The sequence below is a fragment of the Leucoraja erinacea genome, chromosome 21 (genome assembly GCF_028641065.1).
Source record: "Leucoraja erinacea ecotype New England chromosome 21, Leri_hhj_1, whole genome shotgun sequence".
NCBI classification, from domain to species: domain Eukaryota; kingdom Metazoa; phylum Chordata; class Chondrichthyes; order Rajiformes; family Rajidae; genus Leucoraja; species Leucoraja erinaceus.
The window spans coordinates 16,696,700-16,724,028 of record NC_073397.1 but is presented as its reverse complement, the minus strand read 5'-3'; the positions used below and the strand labels follow the sequence as shown (position 1 = coordinate 16,724,028).

At 44.5% G+C, this 27,329-nt stretch overlaps 1 protein-coding gene across 1 annotated transcript; it reads left to right on the top strand.

Annotated features, from left to right (window-relative positions):
* Window positions 1–27,329, top strand: LOC129707584 (glutathione synthetase-like). Its single transcript, XM_055652732.1, has 14 exons — window positions 1–30; window positions 5,685–5,825; window positions 6,550–6,681; window positions 7,578–7,723; window positions 9,971–10,046; window positions 11,119–11,258; window positions 11,652–11,768; window positions 13,629–13,709; window positions 15,324–15,401; window positions 16,890–16,959; window positions 18,726–18,920; window positions 22,545–22,626; window positions 22,846–23,035; window positions 24,704–27,329. The coding sequence occupies exons 1-14, from the start codon at window positions 1–3 to the stop codon at window positions 24,825–24,827; spliced, it is 1,602 nt and encodes a 533-aa protein (XP_055508707.1). The 3' UTR covers window positions 24,828–27,329.

Below are 27,329 nucleotides of genomic sequence, written 5' to 3'. Positions count from 1 at the left end.
ATGTCGGATAGTTGGAAGGTCGTCAATGAGGTAGGTAGAAATTGTAACTTAAAATAAATAACTATAGAAATGGTTTAAACATGTCAGAGTCAGAGTCAGAGTCAGAGTCAGAGTCAGAGTGTCAGAGTCAATTTAATTGTCATTTGGACCCCTGGAGGTCCATTTCTGATCTATTAAAAATGGGCGAAAGGGAGCTCTGTCAGTAAAATACTATGTGTGTGCATTTGTGTCGCGAGTGTGATCTATATCGGTGAGACTAAGCGAAGGTTGGGCGATCGTTTCGCCGAACACCTCCGCTCGGTCCGCAATAACCAAGCTGACCTCCCGGTGGCTCAGCACTTCAACTCCCCCTCCCACTCCGCCTCCGACCTCTCTCTCCTGGGTCTCCTCCATGGCCACAGCGAGCAGCACCGGAAATTGGAGGAACAGCACCTCATATTCCGTTTGGGGAGTCTGCACCCTGGGGGCATGAACATCGAATTCTCCCAATTTTGTTAGTCCTTGCTGTCTCCTCCCCTTCCTCAGCTCCCCTGCTGTCTCCTCCCACCCTCCAGCCTTCTGTCTACTCCTCCTTTTCCCTTTCTTGTCCCCACCCACCCCCACCCCCGATCAGTCTGAAGAAGGGTTTCGGCCCGAAACGTTGCCTATTTCCTTCACTCCATAGATGCTGCTGCACCCGCTGAGTTTCTCCAGCTTTTCTGTGTAACCTTCGATTCTCCAGCATCTGCAGTTCCCTCTTAAACAACTATTTTATTTGTTCTCTCTCATGCCAGTTGAGTCACAATCCGGGCGGTGGCACAGAGAGAGAGGTGTGGTGCTGTAAAACTGGGCCCCGCGCATACCGAGCCTAGTGTTGTTTTTGTCCTCTCTTAGAAACATAGAAAATAGGTGCAGGAGTAGGCCATTCAGCCCTTCGAGCCTGCACCGCCATTCAATATGATCATGGCTGATCATCCAACTCGGTATCCTGTACCTGCCTCCTCTCCATACCCCCTGATCCCTTTAGCCACAAAAGCCACATCTAACTCCCTCTTAAATATAGCCAATGAACTGGCCTCAATTACCTTCTGCGGCAGAGAATTCCAGAGATTCACCACTCTCTGAAAAATGAAATACGAGAATTTTCCCGAACAGCCTGTGACCCATAGCGCTGTGGCCATAGTCCTATATTTAGACTGAGAGTCGGGGGAGAGGGAAACGAGAGATATAGATACATGATGTAGAGAGAAATAGAACAAAGGAATGAAAGAAATGCAAAAAAAGTAACAATAATCTTGGAAACGCTCCATTGTTAGTTGTAGACTAGACGGGGGAAAGATAGACGAGAGATTATAGATGGTGATATAGAGAGATATAGAACAATAACAATATGAATTCAATATTTAAACCATTGGGTTTTAAGCTGCCCAAGCGAAATATGAGATGCTGTTCTAGCTCCCAGTTCTTGAGCTTGGGTTCAGTTCAGCTGCTCAGTTGAGCACTAGCACCAAATTTGATTACAGTGTAACAAATCTTCCAAAGATAGTCACTCTGAAGTGTGTGCCATGATTGACCATGGGGATGCTGAACATTTCGTTAAATGATCTCCGCTGGGCCATTAACACAGGTCCTGGATGTTTCTGCTCAAGTGAGATAACACAGAACTAGCGTGATCGATGGTCCTGTTTCCATGCTGCATCTCTAAATTAAATTAGCGCAGCACAGTAGTGCAGGGGTAGAGTTGCTGCTTTACCGTGCCAGAGACCTGGGTTCGATCCTCACAGCAAGTGCTGTCTGTACAGAGTTTGCACATTCTCCCTGTGACCATGTGGGCTTCCTCCTGGTGCTCCGGTTTCCTCCCACATTCCAGAGATGTGCAGGCTTGTAGGTTAATTGACTTCTGCAAATGTCCCTCATGCACAGAATAGAAGTAGTGTACGGGTGGGTGATTGTTGGTCGGTATTGACTCTGGGCCTAAGGGCCTGTTTCCATGCTGTTATTATCTTTAAACCAAACTACACTAAACTGCACAAGTAAAGAATGTTCCTGCTGGAGGGTAACATTGCCCTTCCCCATTTTGTTCTGCAACACGAGTCCCGTCCAAATAAAAAGCCACTTGGTCAGAGTTTTGAAAAATCATATTCCTGAATCTTCGTCTTCTTATCGAGTCCACACACAAGATTAGAAGCTGTTCAGCCAGAGCTGGACACACGTCTCGACATCTGCATACAATGGTGTCTGTCTTCTTACAGACAGATCCTAGATCGTACAGGCAGATCTTAACACAGCGTGTGTGCGTGTTGCATGTGGAGTTCTCATCAGCGCATTAGCGGACTGCTTGAATCAGTCAGGAGCAGCGAGGAATATCAATGGAAAAAATCGACTTGGTGAGTCCCCCCCCCCCCTCCCCCCACCCTTCCTCTTTTGCAGTGATTACATGTCTACTCTATAGGCACATAAAGATAGGGTTATTTGGTGTTATTGCTGTTTGACTGGCAGTCATATTATGCTTTATAATTTGTAGTTACATTTCATGTATAACACTGAAGATATGTACATGGTTCCTATATTGGATTAGTTTACTTATTCAGGGTTGTTGTTTTTTTCCTCTCTCTTTCTCTTTTGAAAAAGCCCCCTGTTACCATCTGCTAGCTGCCAGCCCACTCGGTCACTTCATCCCAGGCCTGCACCATACCCACACCGCCGCGGCTCGACACCTTTTGCCCATTATTTGAGAGTGAGAATGTTGGCAGCCCGAGGTTGAGGCCATGCCCAGGAACAGTCACGGTAGCGCAGCGGTAGAGTTGCTGCCTTACAGCGAAAGCAGCGCCGGAGACCCGGGCTCGATCCACGCCGACGGGTTATGTCAGTACGGAGTTTATACGCTCTCCCCGTGACCTGCGTGGGTTTTCTCCGAGATCTTCGGTTTCCTCCCACACTCGAAGACGTACAGGTTTGTAGATTTATTGGCTTGGTAAATGTAAAAATTGTCCTTGGTGGATGCAGGATCGTGTTAATGTGCGGGAATCGCTGGTCGCCACGGACCCGGTATCTCTAAACTAAACAGGGAACCTTGTGGAGACGGCCTGACAGCCAGCACCCGCCCAGAACAAGGTGCACCCTAATATCTCCAAGCCCAGGTGGCCACACCACAAAACTATGTGTGCGTGCAGTTGCTTTTAAGACAATTGCCTGTGTTAATTGCTATAGCATGGACGATTATTTAATTGGATATCGATTTTTTTATTTGGTAACGCAGAGGCCTTTCAACGTGGTCAAACCAGTTATGTACTTCAATGTATGAATGTTTAAGAATCCAGGGAGAATCTCTCACCAGCTATTTTGTATTATCAAAGCAGAAAGCTGAAAATAATCACATGATGTCATACAAGAATTTTCCCGAACAGTCTGTGACCCATAACGCTGTGGCCAGTGGCGCTATATTTAACCCCCATAGCACTGCAACCGACAGCTCTTTGTTTAAATTCCCACGTGTTGTCAACTTTGCTCGCTAAACTGCGGCAAAGCTGTGTGTATTACCATTACGCTCCAAATCCGTAGCGCTGTGTATTGCTTTCCGCACCAGTCTGCAGCTGATAGTGCTTTGTTCCCAAGGGAGGAGAGAACTTACTGGCGGCTTTAATAATGGCTGATTTCTCACCTGTATAAAGGCAGGCGCCAGTAAGCCATGTTAGTTCATGTACGAGAGGGGTTCACCGACTGGCTGAGTCACGATCAGAGCCGAGGACGGAGACAGAGAGAGAGCGAGAGAGGGAGAGGTGTGCTGCTGTAAAACTGACGCCACGCATACCAAGACACTATTTTATTTGTTCTCTCTCATGCCAGTTGAGTCACAATCCGGGCGGTGGCACAGAGAGAGAGGTGTGGTGCTGTAAAACTGGGCCCCGCGCATACCGAGCCTAGTGTTGTTTTTGTCCTCTCTTAGAAACATAGAAAATAGGTGCAGGAGTAGGCCATTCAGCCCTTCGAGCCTGCACCGCCATTCAATATGATCATGGCTGATCATCCAACTCGGTATCCTGTACCTGCCTCCTCTCCATACCCCCTGATCCCTTTAGCCACAAAAGCCACATCTAACTCCCTCTTAAATATAGCCAATGAACTGGCCTCAATTACCTTCTGCGGCAGAGAATTCCAGAGATTCACCACTCTCTGAAAAATGAAATACGAGAATTTTCCCGAACAGCCTGTGACCCATAGCGCTGTGGCCATAGTCCTATATTTAGACTGAGAGTCGGGGGAGAGGGAAACGAGAGATATAGATACATGATGTAGAGAGAAATAGAACAAAGGAATGAAAGAAATGCAAAAAAAGTAACAATAATCTTGGAAACGCTCCATTGTTAGTTGTAGACTAGACGGGGGAAAGATAGACGAGAGATTATAGATGGTGATATAGAGAGATATAGAACAATAACAATATGAATTCAATATTTAAACCATTGGGTTTTAAGCTGCCCAAGCGAAATATGAGATGCTGTTCTAGCTCCCAGTTCTTGAGCTTGGGTTCAGTTCAGCTGCTCAGTTGAGCACTAGCACCAAATTTGATTACAGTGTAACAAATCTTCCAAAGATAGTCACTCTGAAGTGTGTGCCATGATTGACCATGGGGATGCTGAACATTTCGTTAAATGATCTCCGCTGGGCCATTAACACAGGTCCTGGATGTTTCTGCTCAAGTGAGATAACACAGAACTAGCGTGATCGATGGTCCTGTTTCCATGCTGCATCTCTAAATTAAATTAGCGCAGCACAGTAGTGCAGCGGTAGAGTTGCTGCTTTACCGTGCCAGAGACCTGGGTTCGATCCTCGCAGCAAGTGCTGTCTGTACAGAGTTTGCACATTCTCCCTGTGACCATGTGGGCTTCCTCCTGGTGCTCCGGTTTCCTCCCACATTCCAGAGATGTGCAGGCTTGTAGGTTAATTGACTTCTGCAAATGTCCCTCATGCACAGAATAGAAGTAGTGTACGGGTGGGTGATTGTTGGTCGGTATTGACTCTGGGCCTAAGGGCCTGTTTCCATGCTGTTATTATCTTTAAACCAAACTACACTAAACTGCACAAGTAAAGAATGTTCCTGCTGGAGGATAACATTGCCCTTCCCCATTTTGTTCTGCAACACGAGTCCCGTCCAAATAAAAAGCCACTTGGTCAGAGTTTTGAAAAATCATATTCCTGAATCTTCGTCTTCTTATCGAGTCCACACACAAGATTAGAAGCTGTTCAGCCAGAGCTGGACACACGTCTCGACATCTGCATACAATGGTGTCTGTCTTCTTACAGACAGATCCTAGATCGTACAGGCAGATCTTAACACAGCGTGTGTGCGTGTTGCATGTGGAGTTCTCATCAGCGCATTAACGGACTGCTTGAATCAGTCAGGAGCAGCGAGGAATATCAATGGAAAAAATCGACTTGGTGAGTCCCCCCCCCCCCCTCCCCCCACCCTTCCTCTTTTGCAGTGATTACATGTCTACTCTATAGGCACATAAAGATAGGGTTATTTGGTGTTATTGCTGTTTGACTGGCAGTCATATTATGCTTTATAATTTGTAGTTACATTTCATGTATAACACTGAAGATATGTACATGGTTCCTATATTGGATTAGTTTACTTATTCAGGGTTGTTGTTTTTTTCCTCTCTCTTTCTCTTTTGAAAAAGCCCCCTGTTACCATCTGCTAGCTGCCAGCCCCCTCGGTCACTTCATCCCAGGCCTGCACCATACCCACACCGCCGCGGCACGACACCTTTTGCCCATTATTTGAGAGTGAGAATGTTGGCAGCCCGAGGTTGAGGCCATGCCCAGGAACAGTCACAGTCACGGTAGCGCAGCGGTAGAGTTGCTGCCTTACAGCGAAAGCAGCGCCGGAGACCCGGGCTCGATCCACGCCGACGGGTTATGTCAGTACGGAGTTTATACGCTCTCCCCGTGACCTGCGTGGGTTTTCTCCGAGATCTTCGGTTTCCTCCCACACTCGAAGACGTACAGGTTTGTAGATTTATTGGCTTGGTAAATGTAAAAATTGTCCTTGGTGGATGCAGGATTGTGTTAATGTGCGGGAATCGCTGGTCGCCACGGACCCGGTATCTCTAAACTAAACAGGGAACCTTGTGGAGACGGCCTGACAGGCAGCACCCGCCCAGAACAAGGTGCACCCTAATATCTCCAAGCCCAGGTGGCCACATCACAAATAACATTGCCCTTCCCCATTTTGTTCTGCAACACGAGTCCCGTCCAAATAAAAAGCCACTTGGTCAGAGTTTTGAAAAATCATATTCCTGAATCTTCGTCTTCTTATCGAGTCCACACACCAGATTAGAAGCTGTTCAGCCAGAGCTGGACACACGTCTCGACATCTGCATACAATGGTGTCTGTCTTCTTATTCTTGTGCGTGGTGGTGGAAAGATTGGTGAAAACAGGGCCGCGACGTGAATGCTCTTTCCTTGATCCCATATTCCTGGATAAATTCAGCAGAGGTGCTGGTGGTAAGATGGAAGGAGCAATAATTTGGATGTATCTGTTCTAAGATTTTTCTGTTGTCACAGGAGCTTGTGATCCCGGATGATGAAGTCCTGCAGAACAGTAGTCTCATCCAGCGCCTGACAGCTGCAGCCAAAGATGCAGCTCTCCTTCAGGGGGTCCTTATGAGGACAAAGGAAGATCCAAACAGCAGTGAGGTCAGTTCTGGTGAGAGTGGACTTTTAATTTGGGCAGTCCGTTGAAACTCGTGGTCAAATTTGCAATCAATCCTACATATATTCTCGCTAAATTGCTCCTGTTAACTTATACGGTACGATCATCATAATCATAATCACAATCGTAATTTATTAGCCAAGTATGTTTTGCAACATATGAGCAAAGGGGGGGGGGGGAGGGGGGTCAGTCCACCCCACAACAGAATAGGGAGGAGTTGTACAGTTTGAAAGCCACAGGGAAGAAGGATCTCCGCGGTCTGTACTGCATCTTGGTGGGACCAGTCTGTTGCTGAAGGTACTCCTCAGGCTGACTCATGGGTCAAGGAGGAGGTGAACTGTATTGTCCAAGATTCTTCGCAGTGTGAGGAGCATCCTCCCCTCCACTTATCTCCTACAAAGCCACAGAGTCCCACAGCTACCTCGACTCCGCCTCATCTTTCAAGGGGACTGTCCCTTGCTCTCAACTGCTCTATCTTTACCACACCTGCTCCCAAGTTGAGGCTTTCCACTCTGGGACATCTGTAAGTCATCTTTCTTCAGTAAAGTTGTTTTCCCCTCACTGCTATTTTCTTATGGATTTCAGCATGAAGTCCCTCCTTTTTAAAAATTCTTTATCTGTAGAAATATACTATATTTAAGGCACAATTAAAATGCAACTTGTTTAAATATTTAGGAACTAGGTTTACTTCCAATGTATTGTCTCCTAATCATGAGACACTAACTGAAAGACCTGAAGTATGCTTCCATCACTTCCAAATTTTGATTTCCAGTATTTGTAAATGTCCTTTCGTTGGACTCTGTACTAGATTATATTGTATTGCTGATAGCTTTAGTCTCATATACCTATTGTAATGGATCTTTCACCTCTTCCCTTCTAGACGATCAACTATGCTCCCTTCACCCTGTTCCCATCACCAGTACCAACAAGACTCTTCACCCAGGCATTTGAGGTCCAGCAAGACTTCAACGTGCTAGTTGATAAAATCAGCATGGATTCAGAATTTCTAAAACAAGCACTAGCAAGGTGAGACTCTGACGATGGGATATACAAAAAAAAACGGGCCCTCCAATGTAAAGAGGGGGTTGCATTCACAGAAATCTGTCCTCATCGCCATTTTCTGTAATGTGAAATCACGTCATCGGTTCATGCGTCAAGAGACACGTTGAATAAAATATAAAGGTTGCGGTGGTTTTTCCACATTCATTCTGAGAGAGAAAATTTAATTTCACATGTGGAATTTCTGCCCGGTGATGTGTGAAATCTATTCGAGAAAATTTCTGTCACCTAAGCGGCTGTTGTGCAGGAGTTGCCTATGCAGTTGTACAAAGTACTTTGTGTATCTGCTGCCTGGACTCTCTCTTGTTTTGCATTGGATGTTGCAGGTTTGTCCTGCGTTCTCTACTCCTCTCTTCCATGTTCACTTGCTTTGTTGCTCTTGTCCCCTGGAGCCTTTTTAAACGGTCATAGGAATTGTTGTTGCAGGTTTAAACTTATCTTGACAGGGTGGGCATTTCGGAAATGCATCCTGAAACTGCTGGAGATTTTCTCAACGACAAGAGTAATTTCTGACTCTAGAATAAATAAATGAACACGGGAAGAAGTAGAACCTTGTTAACCGCTCCCCACCTTCCTAACCAACCATACTTTGATTTTTTTTCAAAACCCCTGTGGACAGTCCCATTCCTAAATCAAATTTTCTCCAAGGCTGAGATATTTAAACTCCTGGCCCTCCCATGTATCCATAATTTAATTCCCTTCCTCCATTGTAGTTGCCGTGCAAAGGGCTTGAAATGTACAAATTCCTCCTTTGTCTGAGCTTTTGGTCATTCATCCATCTTATGTGGTTCAGTGTCAATTTTTGGGACACAACAGCAAAGAGCCTTGATGTGTTTTCTACATATAAGTGAAAGTAACTATTTTTAAGTGGTAACGGTAGCGGGAGACGGGTCAAGGAAAGAGCGTTCACGTCGCGGCGGTGTTTTCGTTAATCTTTCCAACACCACGCACAAGAAGCGCGAGACAGACACCATTGTATGCAGATTCCGAGAAGTGTGTTCAGCTCCACCTGAACAATTATTCTTGGGTGTGGACTCGACAAGAAGAAGAAGAAGAAGAAACGGGAGGCATGAGAGACAGAATCTGGAACAAAACACTTAGTGCTTGAGGAATTCGGTGGGTCAGGCAGCATCTGTGGAGGAAAATGGAAAGATTACATTTTGGGTTGGGGCCCTTCTTCAAACTGATGGAATAGAGGAGAGATAGCCGGTAGAAAGAGGGGAGGGGAAGCACAGGGCAAGGACTAGTGATAGTTGGAGCCAGGTGAGGAGGGTTGATCGGCAGAATGGTCAACTGGGAAAAGGGGAGGGGGGTAGAGATAGTACAATGGCTCAGGTTTGACTAGACAAATAGGTGGAAATGATGGAACCTGAGAAGGAAGGAAGGTGGGGAGTGAAATGTAGAACCAGAGGGAGGAGTGGAGGGTGGAAGGGAACGTTAGGGTGGGCATAGGGAAAGAACAGGAAGGGATGTGAGAACAGCTTCCTGGAAATACCAAGGCTTGGGCTAATTGAAGTCCAGAAGAATGAGGGGTGGCTGTATTGAGATTCCAGATCATTGTTACACACGTGCTGATGGTAGATGCTAAACAAAAACAGAAAATGGGGAAATTCGCAGCCGTTCAGACTGCATCTGTGGGATGAGAAATGGTCAATATATGACATTGAGAAATGTTTGTCAGAACTGGGAAGGAGACGAAGGAAGCTTGCAGACACAAGCAGCTGCAGATGCTGCAATCTTGAGCAAAACACAGAGTGCTGCATGAGCTAGGCAGGCCAGGCAGTGTTTGAAGAGAGAATAGACAGACACCACAGGTTGGGACATCATCTCTCGAAATGTCATCTATTCCTTTTCTCCAGAGGTGCAACCTGATCCGCTGAGTTACTCCAGCACTCTGTGTCTATATTTATATAACCCATGGTACACAAAAATGCTGGAGAAACTCAGCGGGTACAGCAGCATCTATGGAGCGAAGGAAATAGGTAACATTTCAGGCCGAAACCCTTTTTCAGACTGAACTTTAAATAACCCATGCTGTCTTGAGCTTCCTGTTAGCAAGATCGTAAAAACATTGCTGAAATGTGTATGGAATTGGGCCTGTGGGTGAAGGAATGAACTGTGTCTAACGTATTACATTAAATGTAATTGAACTTTGTTTTGGTTGTTTAATTGCTGCAGTCTTATCAAATATGTTTTTGGTGCTGCCTTTTCCAGTACTATAGAAGCAGATGGATTTACAGCTCGCCTGTTCAGCATCCACAGTCAGGTGCTTGAAGAAGGAATTACCCAGGTAATGGATTACGTTTTAGCCGTTTCGGAGAGGACCTTCTCGAAAAAACATCCAATCATTTTATATCCGTCAAAAATGATAACATTTGGTGCAAAAAACACCATGAGTAAGAGTGTGATGAAGTACTGTTGATCTGCAGGGATAGCCTCAAGCAATGTTTTAAAAATAAATTGGATAGGCATATGGATGAGAAGGGAATGGAGGGTTATGGTATGAGTGCAGGCAGGTGGGACTAAGGGGAAAATAAATTTGTTCGGCACGGACTTGTAGGGCCGAGATGGCCTGTTTCCGTGCTGTAATTGTTATATGGGTTATATGGTTAATGTTAATAGGCACAAGCATAGGCTGGAAGAAATCAGCAGATCAGGCAGCATCTGTGGTGGGCAATTAATTAATTAATGGACAGGTAACTTGTGTCAGAACCTTTCTTCAGGCCTGGGAGGGAGGTTGCTGGAAGAAAGATGTGAGGGGAAGAGTTTTTGTCCCACCCCTTTCTCTCATCTCTTTCCATCAGTAGCAGGATAATCATTCCAGATGATTTGAGTTCCTCCGGAGGTTAGTTATTTTGCTTCAGAATCCAGCACGTGGCCTTTTGTGTCTCGAATTCATACTTCAAATTGGTGACCTTGTAGCGGCTCCTAGTGGTTAAGCTGTGCATGCAGAACCCTCGTCAGAAGTCGGGACTGTCACGTGACAGGGATTTTCACGGGGTTTTTAGAGTTAGTAAGTTTGTTCAGCAGCCTAGTGCTCTTTGCAACGACAAGAGCTAAGTGCTCGTGTCGTTCAAGTTAGACATAAATGCTGGAGAAACTCAGCGGGTGAGCGGGTCTATTTGTTCAGCATCTGCAGTTCTTTCTTAAACGTGTAGTTCAAGCAACGTTTTGTTAATAAAACCATTTGCTTTTCCCGCTTGGTCTCGCTACAACCTCCTCTATACATGCAACTGCAACTTCAGCTGATTTTCAAAAGCGAGTGCACTGTCTTAAAACCTGCACACCGGGAAATGTTTCATCTGGTAACGCTTTTGCATAAACTTGAGTCCAATCATTTTAATTTTATTCCCCTCGTTCAGCCTATAACTCTGGGTGTGAACCGATCAGACTACATGTTTGACAAGAGACACAGTGAGAGTGCCACTCTGAAACAGGTGGAGATTAACACCATCGCTGCCGGCTTGGCAGGGCTGGCTTCCAGGATCCCTGAAGTCCATCGGTAAGATTCGGCATTAGGCGGTTTCTGTCCATTGAGTTCATGTTGTGTCCAGGGTCATGGTCTGCTCCTCCCATGTAGCATCGGTCAATATGGGGCATGCAATTCGGGAGCGACACCTATCCCCATAATATTTCCTGATCAGAGACCTGTCCAAGTGTCTTTTCAATGTTGTTATGGTACCTGCCTCAACTACCACCTCTGGCAACTCGTTCCATGTATCCTCCGAGTGAAAATGTTGTGCCTCAGGTCCTATTAAATCGTTGACCTCTCACCTTAAACCTTTGTCCTCGGGTTCTGGATTACACTACCCAAGTAAAAGTCTGCGTGAATTCAGCCTATCTATTCCACTTGTGATTTGATGCAATTTAATTTATCCTCCTATATTTCACATAGGCATGTATTTAATGTCTGGGGAAAACCTGACAAAGCGGCAAAGATCCTGAATAACAAAGCAGTGGAAGGAATTTGCAAAGGCATCACTAAAGCATGGCAATTGTATGGGTCACATGAGTGAGTACCGTTCAACAGTAAATGGAAATCAAAATATCGCAGATACTGAGAAATCTGAGCTAAATACTCAACACGTCAAGTAACATCAGTGCAAAGGGAAATCAAGTGGGCATTCCAGATGAAGGGCCCTTCATCAGAACTGGGTATGGTAAACAAACCTGAAGCCTGTTTCTTATAATCCTGAAAGATAGACACAAAATGCTGGAGTAACTCAGCAGGACAGGCAGCATCACTGGCTAGAAGAAATAGGTGATATTTCGGATGGAGACTCTTCTTCAGACGGAAGGGTCTCGACCCGAAACGCCACCCATTCCTTCTCTCTAGAGATGCTGTCTGGATGTTGAGGTACTCTAGCATTTTGTATCTACAGTTTCTTCAGTGTGAACCAGCATCTGTAGTTCCTTCCTGCACATTTCATTATCATTGGTTTCATTTAGTTATTGTCATATCTCCTGCACTCCAGGGAAACAGTGTTACCCTAACCAATTTATTGTTAGAATTTAACCCCTTCAGTCCCAGCAAAGTCCTTTTGAATCTCTCCTGCACTCTCTCTTGCTTAATGACATCTGTCCTATAGTATGACGACCAGAACTGCCTACAAAATTCCAGATGTGGTCTTGTAACAATGAGTTGCATAACTGCAACCCAACTCTTGTACTCAATGCCCCATCCAATGAAGGAAAACGTGCCACATGTTTCCTTCACCACTTTGTCTCTGCCTTCTCTCTCTTGTCATTTACTGTACATACCTTAGTTGATGCTTAGTTTACTGAATTGTCAGTGAAAAGCTTTTTGGTGCATGCTATCCAGACAGTGAAAGCACTATGCATGATTACAATCGATTCATCCACACTACGTATACAGGATAATGGGTATAACGTTTAGTGAAAGATATAGTCCTGTAAAGTCCAATTAAAGATGGTTTCAATGTCTCCAATGATATAGATATAGATATAGATATGATAGATAGATAGATATGCCATTTATTGTCACTATACATGTACAGTGAAAATGAAAACTGCTCGTACTCAGTGCATACATACAATTTAGCACAAAAAACAAGAAACAGAAAAAAAAACAAAACAGAAGGGAGAAGGGGGGGGGGGGGGGGGGGGGGTGGGGGGGGGGGAATAGGTGCACAATTTCTGCGGCGCTACATACATATATACATATATACAGATGGACGTCCGTGTTGGGCAGTGAAGTCAGTGCATGTGTGAATTAGAATTAATAGTAGTTATAATTCTCGGAAAGCAACTATTCCTGAGTCTATTTGTCCTGGATTTGATGCACCTATAGCGCCTTCCAGAGGGCAGCAGGTCGAACAGTCCAAACGCAGGATGGGAGCTGTCTTTAATGATATTCTTTGCCCTGCCAAGGCAGCGGGAGGTGTAGATGTCCATCAGGGAGGGGAGAGGGCAGCCAATGATCCTCTGCGCTGTCCTAGTTACCCTCTGAAGCCTCTCCCTGTCTGCCATGGTGCAGCTGCCATACCATGCTGTAATGCAGTATGTCAGCAGGCTCTCGATGGACGAGCGGTAGAAGGTCAGCAGCAGGTTAGAGTCCAGGTTGTGCTTCCTGAGAACCCTACACTACAATGTGGTAGATAGGAGGTCAGGACCGCACTCTAGTTGGTGAGAGGATGGTTCATATGCCTGATAACTGGGAAGAAACGGTCCCTGAATCTGGAGGTGTGTGTTTTTGAACCTCTGTACCTCTTGCCTGATGGGAGAGGGGAGAAGAGGGTAGATTATTTGTGCAGAGGCCACACCCAATAACATTAAGTATCACATGAATGAGGAAAACCCATGGCGGGGATTGTATAATGCTGACCAGCAGTATTTTGTGCTTTGCATTCAGGGCAGTGGTTCTCTTCCTGGTTGAGAGAATCTCGAAGAATATATTTGACCAACGCTGTTTGGAAATGAACCTTTGGAACAGGTTTGTGTCTGCAGTTTGAGGTTATCAGTTAGTGTATTTTCTGTGTGTGGCTCATTGTTATGTTTACTTATTGGTTGGTGTCGTTCTCCATCTTGGTTAATGAGTTCCTCACCTTGTTGATCTGAATCTCGGCACTGTGGCGCAAGGAGACGGCACAGTGGCGCAGCAGTAGAGTTGCTGCCTCACAGCGCCAGAGACCCGGGTTCGATCCTGACTGTGGGTGCTGCCTGTCCGGAGTTTGTACAGTTTCCCCGTGACCGTGTCAATTTTCCCCAGGTGCTCCGGCTTCCTCTCACACTCCAAACACGTGCGGACTTGGAGGTTAATTGGCTTTGATAAAAATTGTAAATTGTCCTTAGTGTGTGCCACACTAATGGGGCAGCACGGACTTGGTGGGCCGAAGGGCCCTTTTCTGCACTGTATCTCTAAACTAAACAAAAAATCTCAGCACAGACGAGTTTTAAACAAGCCAAACCTTGTGAACCATGTTAGATAATCCAACATATAACCATATAACAATTACAGCACGGAAAACAGGCCATCTTGGCCCTTCAAGTCCGTGCCGAATACTTATTTTCCCCTAGTCCCATCTCCCTGCACTCAGACCATAACCCTCCATTTCTTTCCCGTCCATATACCTATCCAATTTATTTTTAAATGATAAAATCGAACCTGCCTCCACCACTTCCACTGGAAGCTCATTCCACACAGCTACCACTCTCTGAGTAAAGAAATTCCCCCTCATGTTACCCCTAAACTTTTGTCCCTTAATTCTCAAGTCATGTCCTCTTGTTTGAATCGTCCCTACTCTCAATGAGAAAAGCTTATCCATGTCAACTCTGTCTATCCCTCTCATCATTTTAAAGACTTCTATCAAGTCCCCCGTTAACCATCTGCGCTCCAAAGAATAAAGACCTATTCTTGATTTTATTTTTTGCTCTGTTGGTGTGCGCAACGTTTTGGAACTAATGGTTGCACAATTAGTGGTGGCACATTGAAAGCAAAGCTAGAGAAGTGGATTCAAATCCCATCATAGCAGAAGGAGATGTTAAATTCATAATTAATTATAGTCTGAGAGTCATACAACACTGAAACGTACCCTTCAGTACAACTTCCCCGTGCCCACCAAGATGGCCCATCTACACGAGTCCCACATAAGACACAAAGTGTTGGAGTAACACTGGCAGCATCTCTGGAGAACATGGATGGGTGATGTTTTGGATCGGGACCCTTCTTCAGGCTGATTCACACCCCACAATCAGTCTGAAGAAGGGTCCTGCATGCATCGTCAACTATCCATGTTCTCTAGACACTGGTTTACTCCAGCACTTTGGTTCCTGTACTCTAGAATGTTCGGTAATGGTGTATACCATGTTACTAATGTCCTGTACACATCCTTGCATTCCAAATGCATTTTTGTACTGAGGGAGTCCCAGTCACTGTCAGACATGACAAACAAAAATATAGAATTTGTGCTAAAGGAAAGTATAGGGACAAACATAAAGTGTAAAGTCAACTCTGTGTCTTTCTGCTTTTTTAATTTAGTCTGTGCTTTAGGAGTGTCATTTCTGTGTGATGTTGGGCTCTTGATATTTTCATTACTTTCTATGACAGGAATCTTCGTGTGATAAGGAGACAAATGCTTGAAATATATGAGCGAGGGACCTTGGACGACAGCAAAAGACTTCTCGTGTGAGTTTCTGCCTAGTTGACACTAGTTGCCTGAATAACCGTAACAAGATGGTTGACCAGTTTTAAATGTTGTAGATGATAACTGAGTTGTACCTTGTTAGAGTGGAGAGGATTGAGAAGTTCCCCAATCAATCCGGGATGATTTCACTGCTTTCAATGACTCAGTGCAGTGGTCTTGTGTACATACATTGTACTTTCCAATCCTTCAGTCACTGCACATATCCCAACTTTTATTGAGGACTTTAGACTTACAGAGTGGAAACAGGCCCTCGGCCCACGAGTCACTACCGACCAGCGATCACACTAGCACTATCCAATACACTAGGGACAATTTACAGAAGCCAATTAACCTACAAACCCGTACGTCTTTGAAATGTGGGAGGAAACCGGAGCACACAGAGAAAACCCACAGTGATAACGAACAAACAGCACCCGTGGTCAGGTCTCTGGCGCTGTAAGACAACAACTCTATCGCTGCACCACCGTGCTGCCCTAAAGTTGTTTTAGATTCTGTTTTGCTTGCTCTTTCAAATGACACTAGCAAAATGAATCATTTGTACAATTGCAAAACAGTTATATGCTCCACTGCATCTCTAACTAATGACTAACATACAAATGCAAGTCAACATTGTTTATTAAATTGGCCTTCTTTCTATGTAAAGATACACATTCCACATTTGGATTATGTTAATTTCCCTATTTTATAAGACAACACATGAGTCTGCAGCATGCATGAAATGCGTTGCAGTTACGTGTCAAGGCTACTCTAACAGCACCTCCCAAGCAACCAACAAGGACAGCAAATGCACGGGAATACACCACCTGGATGGCACCAGAGCCAGGCGACTCTTTGTGTGCTGGTCACAGAAGTGGATCTGCAATCACGCATTACAATCGCAACACCCTTTTACACCTCTACTCCAACAGCAGCGTTTCTTACTTTAACTAAGCTCCCTTTATCATGTATCTGTAAACTTTGGATGGCTCGATTGTAATCGCACATCATCTTTTCCATTTACTGGTTAGCACGCGACAAAGGCTTTTCACTGTACCTCAGTACACGTGACAATAAATTAAACTCCAGGGCCCCGTCCATGCTTGAGATGGAAATGCATCGCCGTTCCTTCATGGTCACTGGGTCTAAAATTCTACCCATAGCCCAGTGGGAGCAGCTCACCAGGAGCCCTGCAGCAGGTCGCCACATTCTCCCACTACATTCTCGAGGACAATGGGGAGTGGGCAAATAAAGGGTGGTCTTGCCAGGGATACCCCGACGCTGAAAACTTTCCAGTACTTGTAGTTAACAGTGACCTGACAGTTGCCTGACTAACTCTATAATCCAAAAATGTCAGGAAGAACTCAGCAGGTCAAACAGCTTCAGTGGAAAGAGAAGCTTCTCATATTTCAGTGATTCAAGTGATTTTCATTGATTTTAAATTTAGTTTTGGTAAATGTTATAACGTCTGTCCATGTTGTGTTGATGTTTAGAGATGGATATGAAGTTGCTGTTGTCTACTTTCGTACTGGATACAGTCCAGATGATTACCTTAATGAAGAGGTTGGTGCGTTTATTTTTAAACTTCCCACCAATGCATATTTATTTATAACAAGACCTGTAGTCATTGCTGTCCTTTTAAACTCATTTTCAATTTGTTGCCCCTCATCGGAACATAGAACAGTACAGCACAGTAACGATACCCTTTGGCCCACGATGTCTGTGCCGAAACACCATCCCCGGCAGCACATTCCTGCTACCTAATAGTAAAGATAGACACAAAAAGCTGGAGTAACTCAGCAGGACAGGCAGCCTCTCTGGTGAGAAGGCATGGGTGACGTTTCGGGTCGAGGCCCCTCTTCAGACTGGTGAGGAAAGGTCTCAACCCAAAACGTCACCTATTCCTTCCCTTTAGAGATGCTGCCTGTCCCGCTGAGTTACTCCAGCTTTTTGTGTCTATCTTCGGTTTAATCCAGCATCTGCAGTTCCTTCCTACACATTCGTGAGTGATATTCTTGCACTAGCTTGTCAATGTGGTCAAGCTGTTGGCTGCATTTAGTACAAGCTTGGGCAAGTGTGTGGCATCCACACAACCGCCAATGTGACTGCTTCACTGAAATTGTTACAGGATGCTGAATCAGAAACTCTCGGCACATTTAAACTTTGTGTAGCCCTGTCCTGCAGGGTTGCAGACCCAGGGCTGGCAGGTGGGTTCAACCTGGGTAGCTCTTTCCTAACCAGGCTGGTCTAAGGGGGCTGCTTCTTCATTGATTTTAATTGAGGGATTTTTCTTTGGGGGGTGGGGGGTGGAGATGCCAGACATGTGTCATTTGCTCTTCTAATCAGTGCCTTTTTGTGTTTGTGCCACTGAGTAACATACTCAGAATTGTGGCCGTGTGAAAATTGGCTCATAGAACCCCATAGTAACCGGTATCTGCATCTACGTTTTGATCCAGTGGATGGTGGCAACGTTGAAATGCAAATACTTTAAAGAGATAGTATGGAAATAGGCCATTCTGCCCGCTGAGTCCACGCCCACCATCGATCACCATTTCACAGTGGCGCTATATCTGGATCTGGATGCAGTTCGCTGAAAGGCTCTAGGTAGACCATCACTCAGCACTGGACAATTTTTACATTTTTATCAAGCCAATTAGCCTACAAACCTGTACGTCTTTGGACTGTGGGAGGAAACCGAAGATCTCGGAGAAAACCCACGCAGATCACGGGGAGAACGTCCGAACTCCATACAGACAGCATCCGTAGTCAGGATCGAACCTGGGTCTCTGGCGCTGCATTCTGCTGTAAGGCAGCAACTCTACTGTAGACTGCGCCACTATTGTCCCACTCCTTTTTCGGGGCAGTTTACAGAGGGCCAATTATCCGACAAACCCACACGCCTTTGGGATGTGGGGGAAAACCGGAGCACCCAGTGGACACTTGGACAGCACCAGAGGTCCGGAACGAACCCAGGTGTCTGGAACTGAGAGGCAGCAGCTCTATCAGCTATTCCACTGTGCTGCCCATTTCAGAAAAGTCGTGCAACCATTTTAAGTGATTCTTGATTAGTTCTTTGATTAGTACGGGGGTCGGGGGATATGGGGAGAAGGCAGGAGAATGGGGTTAGATCAGCCATGATTGAATGGCGGAGTAGACTTGATGAGCCAAATGGCCTAATTCTGCTCCTATCACATGTGACCTCATGATTAAGGATAATGGGAATTGTAAACTATGAACAGTGGCAAGAGGGAGTGAAGAGTAAGTTTAGAACTGCTATCCAATAATTGACATCTATTTAACATGGTATAATGTATCCGTTTTTACTTTAGTGCTGGATTGCACGACTGATGATTGAGCGTTCCATGGCAATTAAATGCCCAAATATCGCCACCCATCTTGTGGGAACCAAGAAGATTCAACAGGAATTGGCGCGTGAAGGAGTCCTTGAGAACTACCTGTCAGACGACCCGGCTGCTGTTGAACGAATCCGTGCAACTTTTGTGGGCCTCTACAGCATTGACGAGGTAAGCTACTCTAGATAATGGCTGTATTGATAAGGCACCAGAAGGTGGCAATGCATCCCATAAAAAAACATAACACTGAACTATAAAATTGTTGTGGGAACATTTACCAATGGTCAAGAATCAAGAATGTTTTGGACCTGCTAGAGGCAGGAAACATGTTCCCGATGTTGGGGGAGTCCAGAACCAGGGGCCACGGTTTAAGAATAAGGGTAAGCCATTTAGAACAAAGACAAGGAAACACTTTTTCTCACAGAGAGTTGTGAGTCTGTGGAATTCTCTGCCTCGGAGGGCGGTGGAGGACGGTTCTCTGGATACTTTCAAGAGAGAGCTCCATAGGACTCTTAAAGGTAGCGGAATATGGGGATATGGGGAGGAGGCAGGAACGGGGACTGATTGGGGATGATCAACCATGATCACAGTGAATGGTGGTGCTGGTTTCGAAGGGCCGAATGGCCTACTCCTGCACCTATTATCTATTGTTTATAATATTGAGATTGTAGTCATGTTAGCAAGTGGAATTAATATTTACTGATCTTTTTCCTGTAAACTTGTGCATCAGAAGTTATTTAATAACTTAAATAGCAATGTTACAACATTTTTAGATTTAGAAAATCAAGTCTGCAATTTATCCCATCAGATAGAGCATAAAAATAAGTTTAATTTGACACCTAATTCACTTTCATATCTTCAGTATTAAAAAAGGTTATGGCCATTTTCATACTCGGAAATTAGCATCTTGTTCCCTATTGCTTTTCCATTGACTTAACACAAAAGCTGTGATCGAGGACAGTCAAAAACCCATAACTTTCTTAAAAATCAAGAGAACTGAATGACATTTTCAATTATTATGGATTGAAGCATTCTGAAACAAATATAAAACATCTTACTTGGATGACCTGAAATTAAAGCATATAATTAGTTAATTACCTAATTGTAGCTAATTACAAAATTGACCGTTGTGACAGAAATAGTAATAAACACCCAGACTGCCTTGAAAATTCAAAAATGTGATATTCTCAAGATCAGAACTTTAATATTATTGTATTAATATGCTGTAAGTATGTAACAGATAGGTAAATAAATTACAATTTCTAGCAATAGACCAAGTCTTTATGGAGAAGATCAGTTGCTAGCTGGTACATTGGCATATCATAATCAGTAGCATCATCATCAGTTCCAGAGGATTGGCGGGTAGCAAACGTAACCCCACTTTTTAAGAAGGGAGGGAGAGAGAAAACGGGGAATTACAGACCAGTTAGCCTAACATCGGTAGTGGGGAAACTGCTAGAGTCAGTTATTAAAGATGGGATAGCAGCACATTTAGAAAGTGGTGAAATCATTGGACAAAGTCAGCATGGATTTACGAAGGTAAATCATGTCTGACGAATCTTATAGAATTTTTCGAGGATGTAACTAGTAGCGTGGATAGGGGAGAACCAGTGGATGTGGTGTATCTGGACTTCCAGAAGGCTTTCGACAAGGTCCCACATAAGAGATTAGTATACAAACTTAAAGCACATGGCATTGGGGGTTCAGTATTGATGTGGATAGAGAACTGGCTGGCAAACAGGAAGCAAAGAGTAGGAGTAAACGGGTCCTTTTCACAATGGCAGGCAGTGACTAGTGGGGTACCGCAAGGCTCAGTACTGGGACCCCAGCTATTTACAATATATATTAATGATCTGGATGAGGGAATTGAAGGCAATATCTCCAAGTTTGCGGATGACACTAAGCTGGGGGGCAGTGTTAGGTGTGAGGAGGATGCTAGGAGACTGCAAGGTGACTTGGATAGGCTGGGTGAGTGGGCAAATGTTTGGCAGATGCAGTTTAATGTGGATAAATGTGAGGTTATCCATTTTGGTGGCAAAAAACGGGAAAGCAGATTATTATCTAAACGGTGGCCGATTGGGAAAGGGGGAGATGCAGCGAGACCTGGGTGTCATGGTACACCAGTCATTGAAGGTAGGCATGCAGGTGCAGCAGGCAGTAAAGAAAGCGAATGGCATGTTGGCTTTCATAGCAAGAGGATTTGAGTATAGGAGCAGGGAGGTTCTACTGCAGTTGTATAGGGTCTTGGTGAGACCACACCTGGAGTATTGCGTGCAGTTTTGGTCTCCAAATCTGAGGAAGGACATTATTGCCATAGAGGGAGTGCAGAGAAGGTTCACCAGACTGATTCCTGGGATGTCAGGACTGTCTTATGAAGAAAGACTGGATAGACTTGGTTTATACTCTCTAGAGTTTAGGAGATTGAGAGGGGATCTTATAGGAACTTACAAAATTCTTAAGGGGTTGGACAGGCTAGATGCAGGAAGATTGTTTCCGATGTTGGGGAAGTCCAGGACAAGGGGTCACAGCTTAAGGATACGGGGGAAATCCTTTAAAACCGAGATGAGGAGAACTTTTTTCACACAGAGAGTGGTGAATCTCTGGAACTCTCTGCCACAGAGGGTAGTTGAGGCCAGTTCATTGGCTATATTTAAGAGGGAGTTAGATGTGGCCCTTGTGGCCAAGGGGATCAGAGGGTATGGAGAAAAGGCAGGTACGGGATACTGAGTTGGATGATCAACCATGATCATATTAAATGGCGGTGCAGGCTCGAAGGGCCGAATGGCCTACTCCTGCACCTAATTTCTATGTTTCTATCATACTCCTCAGATTGTAACCAATAAGCAACTCTGTACACCTTGTTTTTCCTCAACTTTTCAATGTTGGCATTGTAAACTACAGGTTTTTGCTCTTCAAACCACACATGACATGCCTTTCTGCCCATCACTTTCCCACTAACAATGTCCTGTAGATTACATTTCTTAAGAAAATTATTTTTTTTAAATAGCCCAAGTATCCAAATAACAAACTAATCCCATTCACACAAGAATTCACAATATAACATGATTTTTAAATCTCACTGTCATGAATTTATATCCCAGATGGAAGGAATTTAATGTTTAATTCCCATAAATTAATCAAGAAACATCCATCCAAAATATAATCAAATTATTGATTTTTGCACAATACATGTGACTCAAACTGTTGTGAATATTTAGTTTAAAAATAATGACCATGGAGAGAGAGAATGGACACAAAATTTAGACAATTTAGACGGCTTATCTGCAAAAAAAAAGGGCATTTTAATCATCTTGCTTCTGGAACGCGATCGATTGGAACGTTGCATTTGCAGTGAATTTGAACCCCATATCGGCAGGAAAAACACTGCCGGTTCGTATGGGGCCCAAATTTTCGCCTGTAGAGGATTGATTAAAGTCATCCCAAGAAGCAAGTTTATATGTAAAATAAACGATTTTTATCCCGTATGTTTTGTCCCGTATGTGAGACCCGTACGTTGCAGGCGTTGATGGCGTTAGAAGTCGCTTTTTATTTTAATATAATCATTAAATTGTCTCGCGATTAAAAAAAATAATCAGGAATGGAAGTCCAGCCCAAAATTGGCCTTGGACATACGGTAGAAAACTGGATTTTAATCCCCCCCCCCCCCCCCCCCCCCCCCCCCCCCCCCCCCCCCCCCCACCAAAGGCACCAAAGTTACCAGTGGTAGAACTTCAGCGCTGATGAAGGTAAGTATTGTAACATTGCTAACTTAAACTAAAATTCTCTCTGTGGCAGGGTCCTGAGGGCGATGAAATAATAGCTAAAGCACTGGAGGACCCAGGAGCCTATGTGCTGAAACCACAGCGAGAGGGAGGAGGTAAGATGGTGCTTTCTCTTTGTAAATTGAAGAAAGAGGTTTCCTCTAAATTTCACATGAACTAGAGTCCCTCCTCAAGCTGGGGTACTGTTTGATTCACCACTACCCCATTGGGGACAGTGGACTTTGTCTATGAAACTGAAAGGGAATAGAAGCAGTTTCGGGACAAGACCCTTCTTCAGACATGTGTTTAACTCGCACTATTTGTGTTGCTGTTAGGAAACAACATTTTTGATGAAGAACTCGCGCATGTTCTGGGGCATATTAAAGGTGATTCACAGAGATCAGCCTATATCCTGATGGACCGCTTCAAACCACAGGTGGTGAAAAATTACTTGCTGCACCCTGGGGCGGCTGTGGAACTGTTGGAATGTACACCTGAGTTGGGAATGTTTGGTGTCTATATCAGGTAAGGAGAGGCCTTGGATACTTGCTGTCATTTTGGTCTGTTCTCACCTCATTCTGCTGAAGCATTTGATTCAGGTGCAGCGTAGCCTGGGAATAAAGTTTCACTCTTGGACTAATTCCCCAGCAGAGATCCAAGTGAGATCCTGACTTACTGAATTAAGGTAGCACGTGGTGGTGGAAGCACACTATTCAGCCTGGAGATCTATGACCAGTGGAGTTCCGCAGAGATCTGTGCTGGGACCTCTGGTGTTTGCGAATTCTATAAATGATTTGGACATAAACATAGACGGGTTGGTTAGCTAGTTTGCATTTGACACTGAGATCTCTGGGGTCGTGGACCATGAGGAAGGCTGTCGCATTATATAGCGGGTTATTAATCAGCTACAGAAATAGGCAGAGAAATGGCAAGAGTCAGGAAGACATGATGCAACTTTATAGGACTTTGGTTAGGTCGCATTTGGAGCATTGCATGCAATTCTCGTCACCCCATGACAGGAAGGATGTGGACGTTATGGAAAGGGTCAGGAGGTTTACCAGAATTGCCAGATTAGACGATGGTTGCCACAGGGAGATGTTGGACAGACTTGGATTGTTTTCTCCGGAATGACAGAAGTGTGTGGAGATGTGGCAGAGGTTTATAAAATTATGAGAGGCACAGATAGGGTAAACAATTAGAACCTATTCCCTGGGACGGTAAATGCAAATATTGGAAGGCATACTTTTAATGTGACAGGCAATGTTTAAAGGAGATGTGCAGGACAAGTTATTTTACACAGAGGATAGTGGGTGCCTAGAACGCACTGCAAAGCAGATATGATGGTGTCATTTAAGAGACATTTAGATTGGCGTATGTATAGGCAGGAATAAAGGGACATGGATTATGTGCAGACACATGGGAGTTGGGCATGGCATCATGTTTGATAAAGAAATGATGGGCTGAAGGACCTGTTTCTGTCCTGTATGGTTATATGTGCTATGCTGCAACACAGTAAATGCTCTGTGTATTTGAAGGCAGGAAGGAGGTCTCACAGCATTTACTAATCTGGTTGTCTAATGACATTATCATGATGTACTAGCATCTTTCAGGCAATGATAATCCTTAACAGTTTACTGAGTCCACAGGGCAGGATTGGGATGGTGGATAAATGCTGGCATTGGCAACAACATCCCCATCCCACGAAAGATTAAACAAAAAGACTCGAGGCGAGTTATCTTGGAATCGCAACAACGATTCCTTTTGGCTGCCAAAAAATGGTAACCTAGCAAAGAAAATAACCAAAAATAAAGCAGATGTAATATAAAAGGAACTGCAGACGTTGGTTTATAACAAAGAAAGACATACAACCCAAAATGTCACCTATCCAGACATGCAACCTGGCCCGCTGAGTTACTCATTTTGTGTGTGTCTTCAAAAATAAAGCAGAACTCAGTATCTGGGGAGAGAACATGGAATGTAGAACTGAACAGCATGGGAACAGACCCTTCAGCCCACTATGGCTGTGCCCAACATGATTCCAACAAAAACTAATCTGCACTTAATCCAGTTAATGTTTCAATGACCTGACTGGGTAACTGGAGGAGGAGTGGGTGGAAATACTGTGCGTGTAATAGTGTGGATTGGTGAGCACTAGTGCTTGTGAATGTTGACCCTTGTGTTTCTCTCTTGTAGGAATTGTAATCGACTGTCCATGAACATGTGTGCCGGGCACCTACTTCGCACGAAGAGCATGAAGTTTGCAGATGGAGTGGTATCTGATGGAGTGGTTGCTCTCGATACGCCTTATCTCGTCTGATCCACAAGTGGCTCAAAATGCATGCAGGGTGGTGCTTTACTGCTATAGAAATTCATCCAGATCTCTCCCACCTCTTTCTGGTCTAGAGCGAGGGCAGTAGGAGTGATGTCTCTTGATTAATTATATAATAACAAATTCAAAATCTTAGATAGACACAAAGTGCTGGAGTCACTCAGTGGGTCAGGCAGCATCTCTGGAGAAAATGGATAGGTGAATGTTCTGGGTTGGCACCCCACTACAATCAGATTGAACAAGGGTCCCAACATGAAACGTCACCTATTCCTTTTCTCCAGAGATACTGCCTGACCCGCTGAGTTACTCCAGCACTTTGTGTCTATCTCAGATCAGAACTATTGATTGTTAAACATTTTGGAAATTTTTGAGTCTCATGAAATTCAGAACTCTTCCACTAAATCGGCCATTGATCTGGACATGTGAAGAGGCTGTAGAATTCACAAATCTCTTTATTTGTAAATTCTCCAGCCTCTTCAAACGTCCAGCGTAGAGAGGATGCCCACGTGGACGCTCTCACTTGCTAGCTCCCGTTCCTTATTAGGGACAATGGTTGTTGTGTTTCAAGTACATATTTATTTTAATTTCAGCACCCATTTTAAAATATTTTGAACATCTGGCTTTTAAACATCTGGCTATATCATATGTCATCTATGTCATACCAAACTCCTATACATATTAACAAAAAGTGCTGGAGCAACTCAGCAGTTCAGGTAGCATCTCTGGAGAACATGGATAAGAAATGTTTCGGGTCTGGAGAAGGGACTTGACCCGAAAAGTCACCCAGCCATGTTTTCCAGAGATGCTGACTGACCCGCTGAGTTACTCCAGCATTTTGCGTCATACCCTGGCAGGTGGAGGCTTAAGCACAAATGAGTTTCAAAGAGCCTTTTTCTTTACTTTTCAGATCGAATGGTTCAAACATCACGTATGTCCGTGATTTCAGATCTATTTGTCTCCTATTTCAGGTTCTGGTGTCAGATAAAAGCAGCTTTTCATTCAATTCAACAAAGTGGTGAAGAATTTCCAAGCTACAGCTCCCATATGCAGCAGCGTGATCCGCACAAGGCTAGTGGAAGATTAGAAATATCACTTCAACCAACTAGTTGTCCCATTTGACTGCTGACTTGTAGACCCCGTGGACAAACGTTTTAAGAAGAACGGGTATTTTGGCAGATTTGTAAACTAGAATTGTATGTGTTCCAGCAACTGGATGCACAGTGGCGCAGCGGTAGAGTTGCTGCCTTACAGCGCCAGAAACCCAGGTTCCACGGGTGCTGTCTGTCCAGTTTGTACATTCTCCCTGTGACTGCATGGGTTTTCTCCGGGTGCGCTAGTTTTCTCCACACCACAAAGACTTGCCAGTTTGTAGGTTAATTGGCATCGGTAACAACTGTAAAGTGTCCCTAGTGTGTAGGATAGTGCTAGCGTGCGGGGTGATCGCTGGTTGGTGCGGACTTGGTGGGCCGAAGGACCTGTTTCCACGCTGTATCTCTAGAGTCTAAATTGGCTGTGCTGTGCCTCAGCACATTGCAGACGACTGCAAACATGGATAGGAGACATTTCAGGTTGGAACCTTTCTTCAGACTGATTGAAGTGGGGGTGGGAAATCATTCTGGAAGAGAGTTGGGGACAGGACAAAGTCTGGCAAATGAGAGGTGGGGACAGTTGAGGGGGAGTTTTGATTGGCAGGTGGTTGGTCAAAGGCTGGAGGTGAAAAGACAAAAGGACGTGAAAGAAGGAAAGAGGCGTGAAATGTGAAGGGAGAAATGGGTGCGCATACAGGTGTGGTACAGGGAAGAGAGGGGATGGGGGGATATATTCTTAAATCACTCATCGATTTTTAAAACTCAATTCCTCTTCTCTTCCTCGTGTTATTGGTAGCCTGGTTTCTTAATCTGTTAACATGAGCAGCCCTACTCTGTTGGTTCACTCGAGGAGCAGTTATATGTTGATAGGGACTGTCATATGTTGATAGGGACTGTCATATGTTGATAGGGACTGTCATATGTTGATAGGGACTGTCATATGTTGATAGGGACTGTTATTTGTTGATAGGGACTGTCATATGTTGATAGGGACTGTCATATGTTGATAGGGACTGTCATATGTTGATAGAATGGAGCGGCTTGGCTTGTATACTCTGGAATTTAGAAGGATGAGAGGGGATCTTATAGAAACATATAAGATTATTGAAACATAAGGTTATTGTCTACTGTCTATTGATAAGATATTGCATAAAAGCCAAACCTATTCTCTCAGGACTTTGCCTGGAAACCAATTCAGTTCTGACTCTCCGATGTTCGATTTGCCAGTGCACAACAGCCAGCCCGAGAGCATGTAGTGATTCAAGTTCCACCTGAAACATCACCAATCCTTTTTTCTCCAGCGATGCTACCTCACCTGCTGAATTACTCCAGCACTTCATGTCTATCTTTGGTATAAACCAGCATCTGCAGTTCTTTGTTTCCACCCCAATAATCTGGCTCG

What these genes read in the sequence shown, in the direction of transcription:
- LOC129707584 (XM_055652732.1), top strand. Translation starts at nt 1, where the DNA reads ATGTCGGATAGTTGGAAGGTCGTCAATGAG. An exon ending in CAATTGTATGGGTCACATGA is followed by an intron (nt 11,769 to 13,628) that starts GTGAGTACCGTT and finishes CTTTGCATTCAG; the next exon opens with GGCAGTGGTTCTCTTCCTGG. An exon ending in GAAATGAACCTTTGGAACAG is followed by an intron (nt 13,710 to 15,323) that starts GTTTGTGTCTGC and finishes TTTCTATGACAG; the next exon opens with GAATCTTCGTGTGATAAGGA.